Source organism: Danio rerio, chromosome 15 (genome assembly GCF_052040795.2).
Source record: "Danio rerio strain M-AB ecotype USA chromosome 15, GRCz13ab, whole genome shotgun sequence".
NCBI lineage: Eukaryota > Metazoa > Chordata > Actinopteri > Cypriniformes > Danionidae > Danio > Danio rerio.
The window spans coordinates 4,160,397-4,176,692 of NC_141035.1; the positions used below are offsets into that span (position 1 = coordinate 4,160,397).

The following is a 16,296-nucleotide window of genomic DNA, read 5'->3' on the forward strand; positions in this document are numbered from 1 at the left end:
AGCAGTGGCGCAGTAGGTAGTGCTGTCACCTCACAGCAAGAAGGTCGCTGGTTAGAGCCTCGGTTCAGTTGGCGTTTCTGTATGGAGTTTGCATGTTCTCCCTGCGTTTGCGTGGGTTTCCTCCGGGTGCTCCGGTTTCCCCCACAGTCCAAAGACATGCGGTACAGGTGAATTGGGTAGGCTAAATTGTCCGTAGTGTATGAGTGTGTGTCGATGTTTCCCAGAGATGGGTTTCGGCTTCAAGGGCATCCGCTGCATAAAACTTGCTGGATAAGTTTGCGGTTCATTCCACTGTGGCGACCCCGGATTAATAAAGAGACTAAGCCGACAAAAAAATGAATGAATGAATGAATTTTACTGTCATTTTACTCAACATGGATCCATGATTGCGTCTGAAATCGCCTGCTTCTCAGTAGGTACTGCATTTGAATGTACTACTCAACTGTTAGAGAAGTACGCTCTATACAGTGGCTGCCACTCAACATGCGTTCTTCAGCAATCTTGCGTCCTCGTGTTTTCGTGTAACATCATCATCAACTGCCGAAGTTCAGTTCCAAAACTCAAGAACGGAGGACGCGTGAAAGTTCCCGGATGTGTTCTTGGTATCGAGGACGCACCGATGCATATTTGAATGAAAAAACTCGCTGGAAAATTCCCAGAAGTCATCGCGACTGGAGGTGAAGAGCTCAGCAATTTTATATAGATTTATTATTTACGTTCAGAGATATCACTTATTTATCTCAGGAGTTTCCCTAAACGACACGGTGAAAGTAAACATTACCATGAACATCTTAATAAAGGCATAAACACACTAAAGTCATTTATTAGATGAAATTCATATAATTTCTTTTTTTTTTATTGTGCAAAGTACGTTTTTTTTTTGTTGTTGCAGTTTTTGTTTTCACAAATCTACCAGAGGCCGCTGTCTATGCTTTTTAAGATGTAAAAATTTTCTTACGAGTGCCATTCATGCCTGCTCTTCTCAATATATATCCACCAGAGGCTGCTGTCGACTGACTGACTGCCCAACAGACTGATCACCTTAACCACCAGTGTTGCAAACCTAGTGACTTTGTCGCTATATTTAGCAACTTTTCAGTCTTCTCCTAGAGTCAAATAAAAAAAAAAAAAAGCTACTAGCGATAAATCTAGCTACTTTTTTGTGTGTTACTGGAGATTTTGTATAGACTCTCATGTGTTCATACATCACACTCCCTACTCTTCTTAACGAGCTGTGGGTGGCCCAGTCAGTCCTCGCACAGCAGTCTCTCCCAACTGCGTACCGACGGCAAATGATTTAGCACCGGCAGTGTGAAGGTATTTCCCTTGTACAGTCAAACCGATCTGCTTCTCCTTTATTTCAACAATTTAATTTGTTTATTCGTTTATGCTTTTCTTGTTCACGATCGAAGATAATTTAGTGACAATTTCAGAACTTGTCTGAGTTTATTACATGTGGGAGATTACTGCAAATTCACTACATATCTATACTGATATACTGTATTCAAACAGCAACAAAGCGTAGTGCAAATATAAATACCCTTTTATAACCAGAGGCTGTTAAACAAACAGAAATGATAGAACATGATGATGTCACCAATATGCAAATTAACGTATGATGCAATCTAGTGAGTTTCTCGGACAGAGCTCAGCGCCTTTTCATTGAAAATAGTTGGCAGCAGTGCTACCCACCCCCTTCCCTGTTTTGAAAAGCAATCCAGACAAAGCCCCCTGAGTTTTACCACATTTTCAGTTTTAACCATATTCTTACCCTGTTATTTACTAGATTATTTAATCTTTGGCTTTTGTTTTTGTCTTACCTGCTTTCTGGAACTGTTCTTCCCCGAGTTGAACATTGTAGACACGGTCACCTCCGCTCTGCATCTCAAGTCCACCAGTGTACGCCAGTGGACAAACTGGTAACAACGGCAAAGTCGTCCATATGGAGGTAAGATGGTCACCTGCTAGCATTTTACAATGATTTCTAAAGATTAAGGACTTAAAAATCTTTTAATTCATTGTAAAAAAAAAACAATATAATTCAGCATTGTGATTTTGTTTCTACAGTATTACTGTATGTTTGGTCAAATAGGTTCAGGACTGGCGAGCAGTCAAAAACTACATATACAATAGCATATATCTATATTTTATACATAACATTTTTCAACAGAACTATGTATAAAATATTGTAGAGAATTTATTCTTTCAAAAATGTAGCTTTTTGTTAATTACAGACAAATAAAAAAATCATATTTTTTACTAACAATAAAATAAGATTTCAACTTAAAATGCAATTTACATTTTAATTTTACTCTTATTTTAAACAGTACACATTACATTAAAGCATTTATTTGCAAGGTATTTTTGTTAAAGTGATAGTGTCCCCAAAAATGACTTAATTAATGTAGTGTACATTTATAAGTTTTTTGTTTTCTGTTGAAGACTAAAAAAGATATGTTGAAGATTTGGATAAACTATTGACTTATATAGTAACACATATGGAAGACAATAAACAGTTTCCAACATTTTTCTAAATGTCTTTTAACAGAGAAAAAAAAGAAATGAATGCAAAAACCCTTTAATACATCAAAATTCAATAAATACATTACACCATAAAAAAAGAGTGCAAAAACACTTTCAGCACAAGAAAAGCAACATAACATTTGCCACTTTACAGTTGTGCTTTGTTCATTTTTTAATACTTTTTTATCATTATCAATATTATTATTATTACATGCAGTGTGTGTGTGATCCCGTGATGTCCTCCAGATGAAGATTCAGTGGGAGTTCAAAGGGGATTTATATATGGAGTCTGTGTTTGTCAAGCTTGTTTCCTCTCCGTCACCCCATGCTGAGTCATTTGAACAATTCTGCATTTTTTTCTTTTTTTTTTTTGCTGACGTACACAGTTTGACCAAAGCCATTTGGGGAAACTTGTTTAACATCTGATGTTTGCATATCTACATGCCATTATACTATTTTGAATATTCTTCAAGAGTAAGCATGATGTCTGATGTTTACAGTCGAAGTCAGATTTATTAGCCCCCTGTATATGTTTTTTCTGCGTATTAGAAAGAATATTATTTTAAACACAATCTAAACATAATAGTTTTAATAACTAATTTGCAATAATTGATTTCTTTTATCTCTGCAATTATGACAGTACATAATATTTTACTAGATATTCTTCAAGATACTGGTTTTCAGCTTAAAGTGTGCTTTAAAGGCTTAACTAGATTAATTAGGTTAACTAGACTTAACTTAGTTAGTGTAATTAGGCAATCATTGTATATTGATGGTTACATACTTAACCATCATTCCCCAAGGGTGGGAACGGAAATGCTATGTGTCCAATGAAACATTGGAGGACATTGCAGCGTCCAGTGCTTGCACCTGACAGCAATATTAATCAGCTAAGTATAAACCTCTTAGTCACCTGGCGCTAAGCTCACTTGAGGCAAATTTACAGCTGTTAGCTAAGGAACAACCAATGTGGCGGAGACCACCTGCTACCCAACTGGGGAGATCCAGTGGAAGTGAGGACTTATGGCCTAACCTGTCCTAGTGCGAGCACATATATAAGGAGATGGTTAGCGGGAAGGGAAGACACCGGCCCGTCTTTAAGGACTGAACCATGCATATGGGATTGCGAACAAGCAAGCACCGAACCCCAGAACACGGGGTGACCTAGCAGGCATACCCACAATGGAGTCGGATGTTGGGGGCCTCTGAAGAACTCTGCAGGGTTCACCAAATGTGGAACTCACCTGAGCAGAGTAAAGAAAGCATGAATGTTTCAAATGTGTTTAAAGCATTAATGTGTTTGTGCTCTCATCTCTGGGGGACACTGGCACTGACAAATGAGGGCAATGGCATCCACAATCCAGTGAGCCAACCGCTGTTTAGATGAAGCACTTCCCTTCTGTCGACCACCATAACAGACAAAGAGCTGCTCAGAAGATATAAAACTGAGTGTGGTCCATAGATGATCACAGGGCACGAACGGGACACAGCAAAGAAAGGGCAGGGTCTGCCTCTTTCATTGGCAGTGCTTGCAGGTTCACTATCTGATCTCTAAAGTGTGTGGTAGGAACTCTGGGCACATATCCGAGCCAGGGTCTCAGGATAATGTGAGAGTAGGCATAACCAAATTCCAGGCACAATTTAATGACTGAAAATGCTTCCGTGTCCCAGACGTTCTTTATCAATGCCAATGCAACCAGCTGAGCCGTCTTCACGGGCTGAAATCTCAAGAATACTGGGGGTGGGAGTGGTGGATGCTGTAGGAACTTAAGCTGTAGGAATGAAAATTCAACGCTGATGTGGCATGTCTGAGGGTCTTCTCTGCGGGAAGTGCACCATTCAGTGAACAGACTCCACATCAGGGCATAGGCATGCCCTGTAGAGGGTGCTCTAGCCTGAGTGATGATGTTAAACACCGCAGCCGGCAGGTCACCTAAGTCCTCCACGCTCCATCTAAGTATCACACGTGGAGGTTTCATAGATCCGCGTGCTGATGCCAGATAGTGCTCTGTCCTGAAGAAACAAGGTTCATCCTCAAAGCGATCTTCCAGGGAGCGGCTGTCGCGAGAATCCTGGTCCTGTTGGGTCAAAGAGGCGCAACAAGACCAGCTCCTCTTGGTCATAACCCACATATGGTTGATGTACGCAACAGCAACCTTGCTGTCCGCCCGAACTAGCATGTGTTTTCACTCTAGGTCTGATTGGTGAATAATAAATGAATAATGCTGGGCTGGCTGCAACCAATCATAAGCATGTGTTCCTCTCGAAATTAGTTTATAAATAAACTTCACTTAGAAAATATCTGAAAAAGAAAATAGAAAAACACAGAAGGGCTAATAATTTTGATTTCAACTGTGCATGCACTTCCATGATTCCACACTCAAAGTGCATCCCAAATCACATACTTATGCACTATTCTACGCCATTTTGTAGTATAAATAGTGGAAGTAGTGCATTCACACTGAAAACTCTAAATAATAAGTGCACTTTAAATACCTGGATGATGCACTCATTCAGCCGCTAAAACAAAGTGTGGAATGTCGGACACTTCACACACTCAACAGTCACAGCTTTGCTCACGAAGCGGAAGAGACGAAGCACATGTGTGATTCTCCTACATAAGTGCACCGCCTTCCAATGGTGAATGCGATTCTACTCATTAAAGGTATTATAGTAGTTTGGTCATTTATTTCACTAATTTGGCAAACGTCATCAGGGAAACAGTTTGAATTTCCGCTCAGTAAATAAAATGTTAGTGTTCCATTTGGGGCGACACTACATACATAAACGAGTGTGTTGAGTGTGTAGTGTGCCATTTGGGACACAGTTATAGTCACAATGCTATCAATATTTATTTTGTTAATCAGGTATATATGCTCCCTCTAGTATTGAAAATGACATGCAGAGTCTTTACTCAAAATCATTACATTAGGTAGCATTCTGCATTCGCAGAGCAAGGCTTTTTGACCACTGATGGTGCAGAAATATCAGTTTTCATTCTGATCTGCAAAATCTTTGGAGGTTAAGATGGCCCCTGAAAGTCTTGCAAAATGCAAAGTAAATTATCGGATCCAAAGAGGCGTTTAGTACTGCAAGCAGGACAGTCAGCTCTTTTAGGATGCGGAAAACCTGAGCTGTGGTGCAGTCATGCAGCAGGGGATTGAGCAACACATATGGCAGTCTTATCAGGTGATAAGGCACAAAGCACACACAGAAAATGACCACCAGAACTTGCATGTTACGTTTGGACTTGCTGAGCTTATTGTTACCAGGCTGTTTCGGCATAGTGTGTTGAGCTTGCTGAAGCTTTTGTACGTTCCACCAATAAAACAGAATGAGGGACACCAGCACACACAAAAAGCCTAAAAAGCAAGTGATCTGCAGGACCAGGTGGATCTGTTTGACCAAGTTGTTATGAAAGCTTTCACAGACATAACCACTGTCGGCAGGGTGTTCTTTATCAGTAATGGTAAAAGCAGCAATGTAGACCAAAATAAATCCCAGCAAGGTAGCCCAGGTCACAGCGCAGATGTATCGGGTCGAGCGGACCGTTTGGAACCAGTGAGTCTCCTGTGGCCGCACAATTCTCATATATCTGAAACAAAGCAAGAGATGAATAAATAACACTGAGCACGCTGTCAGAATGGAAACACTGTTACTTGTGTCTCCCTACTTCTTTAATTAATAAGGATGATTAATTATAAAACAACTACTGTAGAGGTTTTTTTTATAAGCATTAGAATTCATTGCTTAGTTCTTGTCTGATTTTTTTTCAAAAGTATATTCATTCTATTGAACGCAAATTAAGAATATTTAGAAAATGGTTGGATACCAGTAGCTTGACCTTGATAGTATTTGTTTTATCGTACTATGGATACTGATATTTGCTAGTTTCATACATTCCTTAAAGTATCTGTTTTTGTGTCCAACACAAAAAGGTAAAAAATGATAATGATTTGGAATAATTTTGATATCTATTGAACAGGGAAGTATTTTTAACACTGTGGTTGTTTCTTATTATTTACACATTGGTGCCTTCAAACTGTTGTATAAACGCAATATCAAACTCATAACTATGTGATCAGCCTCTTTATAACATGGCTGTCTCAAATCTGTCTGATTCTGAATGGTCAGCCACAACATTCCAATATATGAAACTAATAACATAGGCTCATTTGGGTGTTTTGGTTCATCTTGACCGTTGGTGATTATTTACCTTAATATAAATGCTCGTCAGTTTGGCGACTGAATAATTTATAAGTTAGTCTATGTTCCATTCAGCCAGTTTAAGCTTTTTGTAGCAAGTCCCCATACGCTTATTTCACGCGGCCGCCATTTTAAAGAACCAAAGCGAGGCTGCGGTGGGACGAAACCCGGAAGTATAGGACCAGCACTGTAAACATTGCAGAAACATGCCGTGTACTACAAACCTCCAGCTGTTGCAGAGATTTTAAAATGCAGAAATGGTGTAAACATTAATATCATTCAGTAAGTTTATTTTAAACATTTAAAAGCAATTTAGCATCAAACAAGATCACAATCTCCGTGATACGTTAAAGTGTCCTCCTAGGCTTTAGCTCATGGCACTAGTTAAACACCGTTAGGACGCTTTCCTGCTTCAGCTTATGATACCCAGTGATTGATAAAACACTGCAGTCCTCTGCAGCACACTCTTGTGTTGTCTGTAATAGTGTTCTCCTGGTACTGAAGTTTTAAACCCGGCTATTTCCCGCTAACATGGAAGCGCTGCTGAGCGCGGATGACTCGACTGATCTTCACGGCTTCGCACTTAAATCTCTGTGTATCTGTGTTTGGTTTGCACTCAGTTTACCGCTCTTCACCCAGTGCAAACTCAGATACACAGACTGGAGCGCGAAGCAGCCGTCAAGATCAGTCGAATCATCAAGTAGATTGCTCGGCTCGTCTGTGTTTGTGCTCAGTATACAGCAGTGGGTGAACTGATGACCTTCTTGGCCAATCACAAGCATTTCTGTTGAACACGTGAACACAATGGCAAATCAGCACTGTTTAAGAAAGCCATCAACATTGCCTTAAATCTTAGCGTGAAATTGACGGTTTTTCTTTTAATTCAGTATCGTGACGAGTCTAATATAGTGACAGAATCAGTTTATTAACTCGAGTTTGATTAATGGCGTCTAAAACGTGTGTTTGGGAAAGAAAACGTTTGCTAACTAGTGCCATTTCCCATAACTTAGCTGAAAATGAGCTCTGGTATCCCTTTTTACATTCACCATTCATTCAGAACGGACCTTCGGGTCACCCGGAAGGCGGAGAAATAATAAATTTGTGTCACTTTATCTTCGCTGATAAGATATATAGCCAGTTACAGAGCATTCCTATGTAACTCCCAATGATACTCCCGGGTTTCTTCCCACCGCAGCCTCGATTTCAATTTTGAAAATGGCGGCCGCGTGAAATCAGTCTATGTCATAAACAGGAAAAAGTACATCCAGCTGGTTATTTTTTACAGAAAAAAGCTCAGACTTATACAACAGTTTCTCTGATTTGTGTCAGGCTTTATTCTCAGATAAGAATCACCTGGATGTACTTCATCCTGTATGCTTGCGTCATTGAACATATGTGTGTCTGTGTGAGAGAGATTACATGTACAGTAACTACATTTGTGAAACAATCAAGTGAAAACAAGAGAAACAATCAGTTGAACAACATACCTGTTTGCAGCAATGTAGCCCATGAAGAGAATACTGGAGTACATGTTGAGGTAAGAAGCTGGCGATCCAAAATGACAGTAGATATTTTGAATTCCCACAGAAGGTCTAGCATACTTAACAATGCGTAATATCAGACACAGGCAGACAAACAAATCCGCTATTGCCAGATTCTTCAGATACACTGTGATGCTGGACTGAGTTGTAACTTTAAAAAAATACACATAAATGGCAATGCTGTTGAGCATTAGGCTGGCCACAAAAATGACTGTGTATACAGTTATGAAAAATAGACGAGCTGGCATTTCAGACAAGCCACAGTGTTCTTCGGTTGAATTGGTTGCGTTCTGGTCCATGATTGAGCTGGATGTTGAGACTGGCACCTATTGAAATAGAAAGTGAATAATGTTACGATTAATGTTGGATTTGTTCATAATTTAAAGATGTTATATGTGGTTAAATTGTTTTGATAGTGAAAGGCGGGACAGTTATGGGAGGTTTTGGGAGCATTGAAGCTTGTGTTGGTGTCGCAATTAAATTTTATCCACTGTGCACTTTGATCGAAAAGTCCATTTATTGTTAACTGAGTTCTTATTCATTGTGCTGTATAAAATTACAATTTAAAAGTGGATTATAATTGTATTTTCGATAGGAAACTGACTTTTAGTGATGGTTATAGTTTTTTAAATAGTAAGATAATATTAAAGGAAGACAGCTGGAGAGCCACACATTTTTGGTCAAAAAGCCACAGGTTCCCTACCACTGATCTAGACCAAGAGTATGTGATGAAGACAAGATTGTCTCTTCATGCAAAAAAAAAAAAAAATCTAGTGTACTTTATTTTAGAGGTTTAGTGAAGGCTGGTCCTTTTGGACCCGAAGAGCGAATGGTGTATACAGAATTCTGGAGGGTTAAATATGCAAAACAAATTAAATTAACTTACTTGAATTGAGTTTAGCTATATTAAAAAAAGAAAATACTAAAATAAATACACTTGAACCTCAATAATGCCTTATCATAATTAATAATTGTTCAGCACTCATTAAAACTATCACATCCCAGAAAATCAGTTGCTTACTAGATGCATGTGTAGTAAAAAAAACTTGAGATCTTTCTATGATTATTCTAGATCTTTCTAATGTGTTAAAATTAAAAATTCTTTAAAGTGGTTAAATTCAAGAAGTATACTTTACAAGCATGTCTTAAAAGCTATGCATAGGTTATACACATATCAAAATACTTTTAGTTGAATAAACCTAAAATAATTAGTTTGCTAAATCAGCTTTTTATACTCTTTTAACTCTTCTCAGAGTAGCTTCACATGAGTTAAAAGAAAGCATGACTTACCATTGCTCTCTCCTAAGACAGAAAAAGATTGTCTAACACTTCCTTAAAATCAGGCACTTTATCATGAGCAAATGACGTAGGGAAATGTTAGGTCATAGAAAAGGGAACATTAATTTGCGTTATAATAACTAAGTAACACACTTAAACTTAAAAAGCAGAAGTAAAGAAGTCTAAAATCATATGGAGTTGTAAAGATGTATTATTTTTTTTCAATACATATACAGTTAAAGTCAGAATTATTAGCCTTCCTTTGATTTTTTTTTTTACTTTTTCAAATATTTCCCAAATTATGCTTACCAGAGCAAAGAATTTTTGCAAGTAATGTTTTTTTTCTTCTGGAGAAAGTCTTATTTGTTTTATTTAGGCTAGAATAAAAGCAGTTTTGAATTTTTTTAACTACCATTTAAAGGAGAAAATTATTAGCCCCTTTAAGCTTTATTTTTTCGATAGTCTACAGAACAAATCATCATTATACAATAACTTGCCTAATAAACCTAACCTGGCTAGTTAACCTAATTAAGCCTTTAAATGAACTTTATACTGAAGTGTCTTAAATAAATTAGTTATTAGAAATGAGTTATTAATACTATTATGTTTAGAAACGTGTAAAAAAAAAAACCTCTCCGTTAAACAGAAATATGAGAAAAAAATAAATAAGGGGGGCTAATAATTCTGACTTCAACTGTAGCTATATACAAAATGGTTCATGTGTTAATCACTATTTTATTTCCAGAGGGTAAACAGCTTAATGTTAAAATGTTTTTACATTTTTTTATGAGATTCATTTATTCATTGATGCATAAATACTTATGATGTTCAAGTTTATACAGCTATTCTCAGTGTTGGGTTAACGCATTATACGTAAGTAACGTGTGTTGTGTAATAATATTACTTTTCTAAAGTAACAAGTAAGGTAACGCATTACTTTTGAAAATAAGTTATATTATTTGGGTTGTTTTTTACCTTGCTTAACTGACTTTTTAAAAAATATATTGTGGAATAAAAGTTGGTTGAATCACATCAATGGGAGAGCATGCTGCTAGGGAACAGACAGTCGGCTTGCAATCATCATCATCATCAGTTCTCTTTTTTTCAAAGCATGAGTCAGTGTACTGTTCTAAATAACTTAGGATATTGGTTTATTTTGAGTCAGAGGGGATATCCAGCATGTTAAAATGTAGTAATAATGTATTTAGCCTGCTGATGACGCAACCATTTCATGCTGAACCACTTGGTGAACAGTTTCAACCAGTTCACTTAGAAGATCCGGTCAAAAACAAACGATTCATTTGCGAATCGCCTGTCATCACTACAGACAGTCAGAATCAGAAACAATGGCAGGACGGAGACTTACGTTTTTGCAATGGATAATTATTATTTTGAACTTTAAGTAAAGAAGTGAATTGTTGTTAAGTGTAGATTATGTGTAGGTAAAACTCTTGACAACTGCAAGAAACACAACATCGGCATGACACCTCCAGCATCAAAAAATGATTGACATCAGTTCATGTTTTCCAGGTAAAACAATTTTTTTAACAACTTTTTATTATTTGTGGAAATGCATCCACTGTCTACTGTAGAAGTGACTACGTTTTGTAATATAGTACGATTTTTTCTCTTTTGAGATATGATTTACAAAGTTGTTAAGGCCACATGAAGCAATTTATTTAATGTTTAAGCTCAAATATTTATTTTGATTTGGGGATGTTTTAATATCGTCCTGCTGTTCATTTTGTTCTTAGAAATTTTAAAGGTTTGTGGAATGTTGAGATCTCAGGACCATGTGATTTTCCTGAGTGGATTCACTTGTGGACTGCTTGTGACGAGACTCTTTAAAAGAGGCGTGCAGGAAAGAGACGCAAGCTCCGAGGTGGTGAGTTATGAGTTCCCCTGGGCTGTCTTTCGGGGGCAATATGCCCTCCGGAGATGAAGATAGTTTGTTAGACAGGGCTTTATATCTAAGGTGGTCGAGTTAGGGGGTATTACTAAATGTTTAGCTGACCACTACCTTGGGCTAATGCCTAGTTCAGACTGGGTGATTTTAGCCCCGATTTTGGCTCGCCGACAGGTTTTGAGAAATCGCCGACAAATGCCTGAAATCACAGGCAAATCGCTGCTCGTGCACGTGAGTGACAATCACACAGTATGAACTATAAAAGACGCGATCTGAGAGAATTGCCAATGAGTCGCCGATGCCTGCGAGATATTTGGCATGCTGAATATCTGGAGCTGTCGGCGATTCAAATCATGCCGTGTGAATTGAGTTTTGACTGAAAATAACATCAGCGATCGCCTACAGCCAATGAGAGAGCGGCATTCACTTGTGTGTGCGTGTGTGTATACCTGCTGCAGGCCAGCGGGAGGCTGGGGGAGAAGGTAAAAGCGCACTTTTTCGGTTTATTTGGACCCACGAAATGGAGGAAAAACTAGTGGAGGTTTGACAGGACTAAGGAGCAACCGTGTCTGTCTGTTTATGAGCAACGTTGAGGAGAAATGGCTAATTCCCTTTAAACCCAGGTGAGCAAACATGTACATGTTCTACCCCATTAAAGGCTTCTTTCTCATTATGTAGTTAATAACAAAAGATATACGACGTGTTTTTGGCTGTGAGACGTAGTTTGGACGAAGTTGTCGGCGATTCTTCCTATAGTAAAGTCATGCAATGTCAAAGCCACTGTCGCCGATCCATCTTGCAGTGTAAACAAAGCAGCAACAAAACACTAGCCCAGATAGTCATGCAGTGTGAAAACATCTGTGACACGACTAATTTTAAAATCATGCAGTCTGAACTTGGCATAAGCCCCTCTCCTAACTAAGTCATGTGTTGGGGTGAATCGTGGAGTCCAGCCCCACCTTCTCTCCACATTTTAGGAATAAAGCTGCGGTCACACTGGGCTCTTCCTCCCATAGACTTCCATTCATACGCATGCAAATGCGTCAAACCAGAAACGCAGGGTCATGCGTCAAGTTTCGCAGGTTGCTGCGGTGCGAAGTTCAAGCTTGGTGAACTCTGACCTGTGAAATCGCATCACTTGACTGCGTGAGACCAATCAAGGATCAAAACATGACCTCTCTGAACTGAAATTTAAAACATTGAGCAATCGCTCGCTTTTTAAAATGTCTAATAAGCTTGTTTAATCCTGCCCCTTTTCACAGCGCCACACGGCAGAATATCGCATGCTCAGACTCTAATGTGACCGCAGCTTAAAAACAGAGTATCCTGGCCTAGCCTCCAGACTGCGGACAGACGAAACCTATAGCGGGTCTGTGTGATCGTGGAGGTGTGCTCTTTCCTACTCTGTGTGATGACGCTGGTGCCTTTCTCCTTGGCTGGGTCTCAAAGGCTGTGTGGAGGGAAGTTTTTTTTAAACCTTTTTAAACTCCTCGTTTAACCCTTTTGGAGACAATGTATCTAAAGTGAAAATCCAAAAGGCTTCACGTTGTAACAGCAATTTGTTAAGATCTCCTCCCGACGTGGACACTAAATCACAACTTCAATCCCTATATATTGTAAAGACAGAATGTCTCATAACTGAGAAATGCTGTGCAACAGGACTTCTGGGAACTTGATGTTGAATAGCACATTAATGTTCAAAGATGCTAATATTTAAAGGCCTACTCGTCTTACCTACATAACATAAACCACATTAGCGGTTTTGCACGAAATAGTGCCTTGAATATTGAACTTTTTGGCTGTATAGGGATGTTTAAAAGTTGATGTTTTATATGTGAAGTTACATTGTAAACAATTTCCACACTTAAAATTACCATGTAGTATAGTGTTTAAAAAATGCGGAGAGGATTTTATATCAGCTCTTACCAACACATTCCGGATATTAGATTTTCTTTAGTGTACTAAACGAGGTGAATTTTTAAAACACTCTTTGAGGGTAGGATCACTTGAAATAATATGCCAGTGTTTTAACAGCACTTTATTAATGTCTTTAGTCACCGGCGAATATTTCCTATATATGACGATAATGCTTTTTTGTTGTTTTTTTAACTAAACTATCCTCTTGTGAAATATCTTTAAAGGGCCATGAAACCCCCTCGTTTCAGCAGGGTGTTTTCACACCTCTACTTTGGAAAAAGTCAGAAAAGTGGGCGTGTCCAGCTCTGTTTAGGGGGGAGTGTCAGAGGAAGAAAAGTGGGATGGTGTGGCAGTGTCTATTTGGGCAAGTGCGAGTTTCAGAGTCAAAATACACACACACACACGAGAAAGTGATGCTGTTTAACCTACATGGACATCTGTAGTCGAATTATTTGCCAAATTATTAAATGGTGGACTTTAACTGCAGTTTGGCTCCTTCATTCAGGGAATTCATTCATGCCCCTCGCGACACACGAGATATTTGATTCGAGGATCTGCTCTAAGCGTGTATTTTTCATGCAATGTTTTGTACCGCACGGCGAATAAGAGAAAAAAAAACCTCCGCATTTCCCAGAAACTTAGATGCACACGGCAGGTAGTGTCAGAAAGCCGCGTGTGTTATTCCGGTCACTAAATGCGGTAAAAACCCTACACAAGGTTAAAGTTTGGTTGTGGTGCTAACATGTTTACACTCTGTGCAATAGTTTGTTAGATACGAACAAACTGAATAAACAAAGAGCACTGGTCGCTCACTAACCAAATCTGTAGAGACAGGACAATCTACAGCAACTAGAGCCGCGTCTTTATGAAGAGAAGACTACAAACCAATCCAGATCTCAGCGTTTGCAGATGAGAACAGCTCTCAGGTAAACAATAATCCTCCTTAGACACGTAAGTTATTGTTGTCGCGCGTCGCGTACACTGTTAATCCACACGTGAGTCTGCGCTCTCACAGAGAGAAAATGAAAACGAAACTTAACTGCAGCAAACTATAAAAGCAACACTTCACGCTTGTTTTGCCAACACAACGTGGCGTCTCTGTCCTGAAAACACGGTGATAGTAATGAATATTAATGAAGTTGCAAAATAGAGCGCGCTGATTGGTTTGAACCAAGCCTTACTTATGCATTAATGCAGCACACTGTAAGACGTAATAAGACTCACTCTGGCACAGACGTCCAGTCTGCACGCTGGAATACACGCTATTATGTCATGACCGTGACGCAGCTTCAAAAATTAGTTTCAAACCGGAAGTACGAATTTGCTTTAAATAACGCAAAAACAACCAATTTACACTTTTTAGTAAAATATAGGTGTCTTAATAGTGTTTTTAGCAGTGTGGGACACATATACGACTGTCAACAGCTCAAAACATGTGTTTTGGTGTTTCGTGACCCTTTAAGGCGATTATGTGCAGATTGTATCCACTCCTCTTTAAAAGAGCGTTCTCTAAATCTATCTAATAAACTCTGTGATTGCTGTTTAAAAATCTTCATCTCTACTGCAGTTGTATCCATTGGATACAACTAAATTAAGACATAGGTTTAAATGGTACTGGATGGTACGAATGTCTATGTAAAATGGTATAACGATCAGTGGGTTTTTAGTATAATGTTGTTTGTACACCGAATGCAGTCAAAAATACATGTGCATCTAAAAATCGCGATCATCATAGCAGCGTCAGACAATGAAATTAGTCCGCAATCGGCTACTGTCTGAGCTGGGGTATTTGCATTCAGCAATCTGATTGGCTGATGCTTCCGTCGGGGCTTGAAAAGTTGACAATGTCCCAACTTCTCCAGTGAGCAACACCACTGAAGTAGCACTGACGGATCCACAATGCAGTTCGGCATTGGCTGAAGTCACCCATTCAAAGTGAATGGGAAGCGTTAAAGCGTTAACCTGGATGATGGAAGCTTTCAGCGATGCTTCCAACTGAGCCAAGCCCAGTTTGATGAACGGTTGTCTGGTGTCTGCAGGAGGATTTCCTCTCAGGACAACAACAACAGGTGCTACGTCATAAGCAGTCCCCTAGAAAGAGAAAGCTCCTTATTAGATAACATGGCACGAATGGTAAATTTTCGAACTCGAGTGCCACGTCATTCTGGATTATGGATTATGCCAGAGGATGTCTACTTATGTCTTTACATGTACAGTCGAAGTCAGAATTATTTGCCCCCCTGAATTATTAGCGCCCATGTTTATTTTTTCCCCAATTTCTGTTCTGGGAAGATTGTTTTAGCACATTTCTAAGCATAATAGTTTTAAAACCTGTTTCTAATAACTGATTTATTTTATCTTTGCCATGCTGACAGTAAATAATATTTTACTATATATTTTTCAAGACACTACTATACAGCTTAAAGTGATCTTTGAAGGCTTAACTAGGTTAATAAGGTAAACTAGGCAGGTTAGGGTAATTAGTCACGTTATTGTATAATGATGGTTTGTTCTGTCGATTATCAAAAAAAAAAAAAAATTGCTTAAAGGGGCTAATAATTTTGTCCCAAAAATGTTTTTTTTTTAATTAATAACTGCTTTTATTCTAGCCGAAATAAAACAAATAAACTTTTTCCAGAAGATAAAATATTATCAGACATACTGTGAAAATTTCATTGCTTTGTTAAAAATCATTTGGGAAATCTTTAAAAAAGAATATAAAATCAAAAGGGGGCTAATAATTCTGACATCAACTGTAAATCATCCGCGCTCGACACTTCTTCGTCTGGTGTGAACGCAGCATAATGAAACACTGAAGTCACAATTCGGTACGTACCTCCGTTTTGGGCTCACAGTTCGCTATGGATTCAGTAAAACAGTAAATAACAAACAAAACCCGAGTGCTTGCTTTTTTCTGTTTATTTT

At 38.6% G+C, this 16,296-nt stretch overlaps 1 protein-coding gene across 1 annotated transcript; it reads right to left on the reverse strand.

The window, feature by feature from the left end:
* Positions 1-2,562: 2,562 nt before the first annotated feature.
* On the reverse strand, positions 2,563-9,594 carry LOC141378003 (P2Y purinoceptor 14-like). The gene is made up of 3 exons (XM_087283651.1): positions 9,561-9,594; positions 8,217-8,596; positions 2,563-6,118 (listed from the first exon to the last, which is right to left on the reverse strand). The coding sequence occupies exons 1-3, from the start codon at positions 9,561-9,563 to the stop codon at positions 5,518-5,520; spliced, it is 984 nt and encodes a 327-aa protein (XP_087139777.1). The 5' UTR covers positions 9,564-9,594; the 3' UTR covers positions 2,563-5,517.
* Between the last annotated feature and the right edge of the window lie 6,702 nt (positions 9,595-16,296).

What these genes read in the sequence shown, in the direction of transcription:
- LOC141378003 (XM_087283651.1), bottom strand. An exon ending in GGCTACATTGCTGCAAACAG is followed by an intron (nt 6,119 to 8,216) that starts GTATGTTGTTCA and finishes GCTTTGTTTCAG; the next exon opens with ATATATGAGAATTGTGCGGC.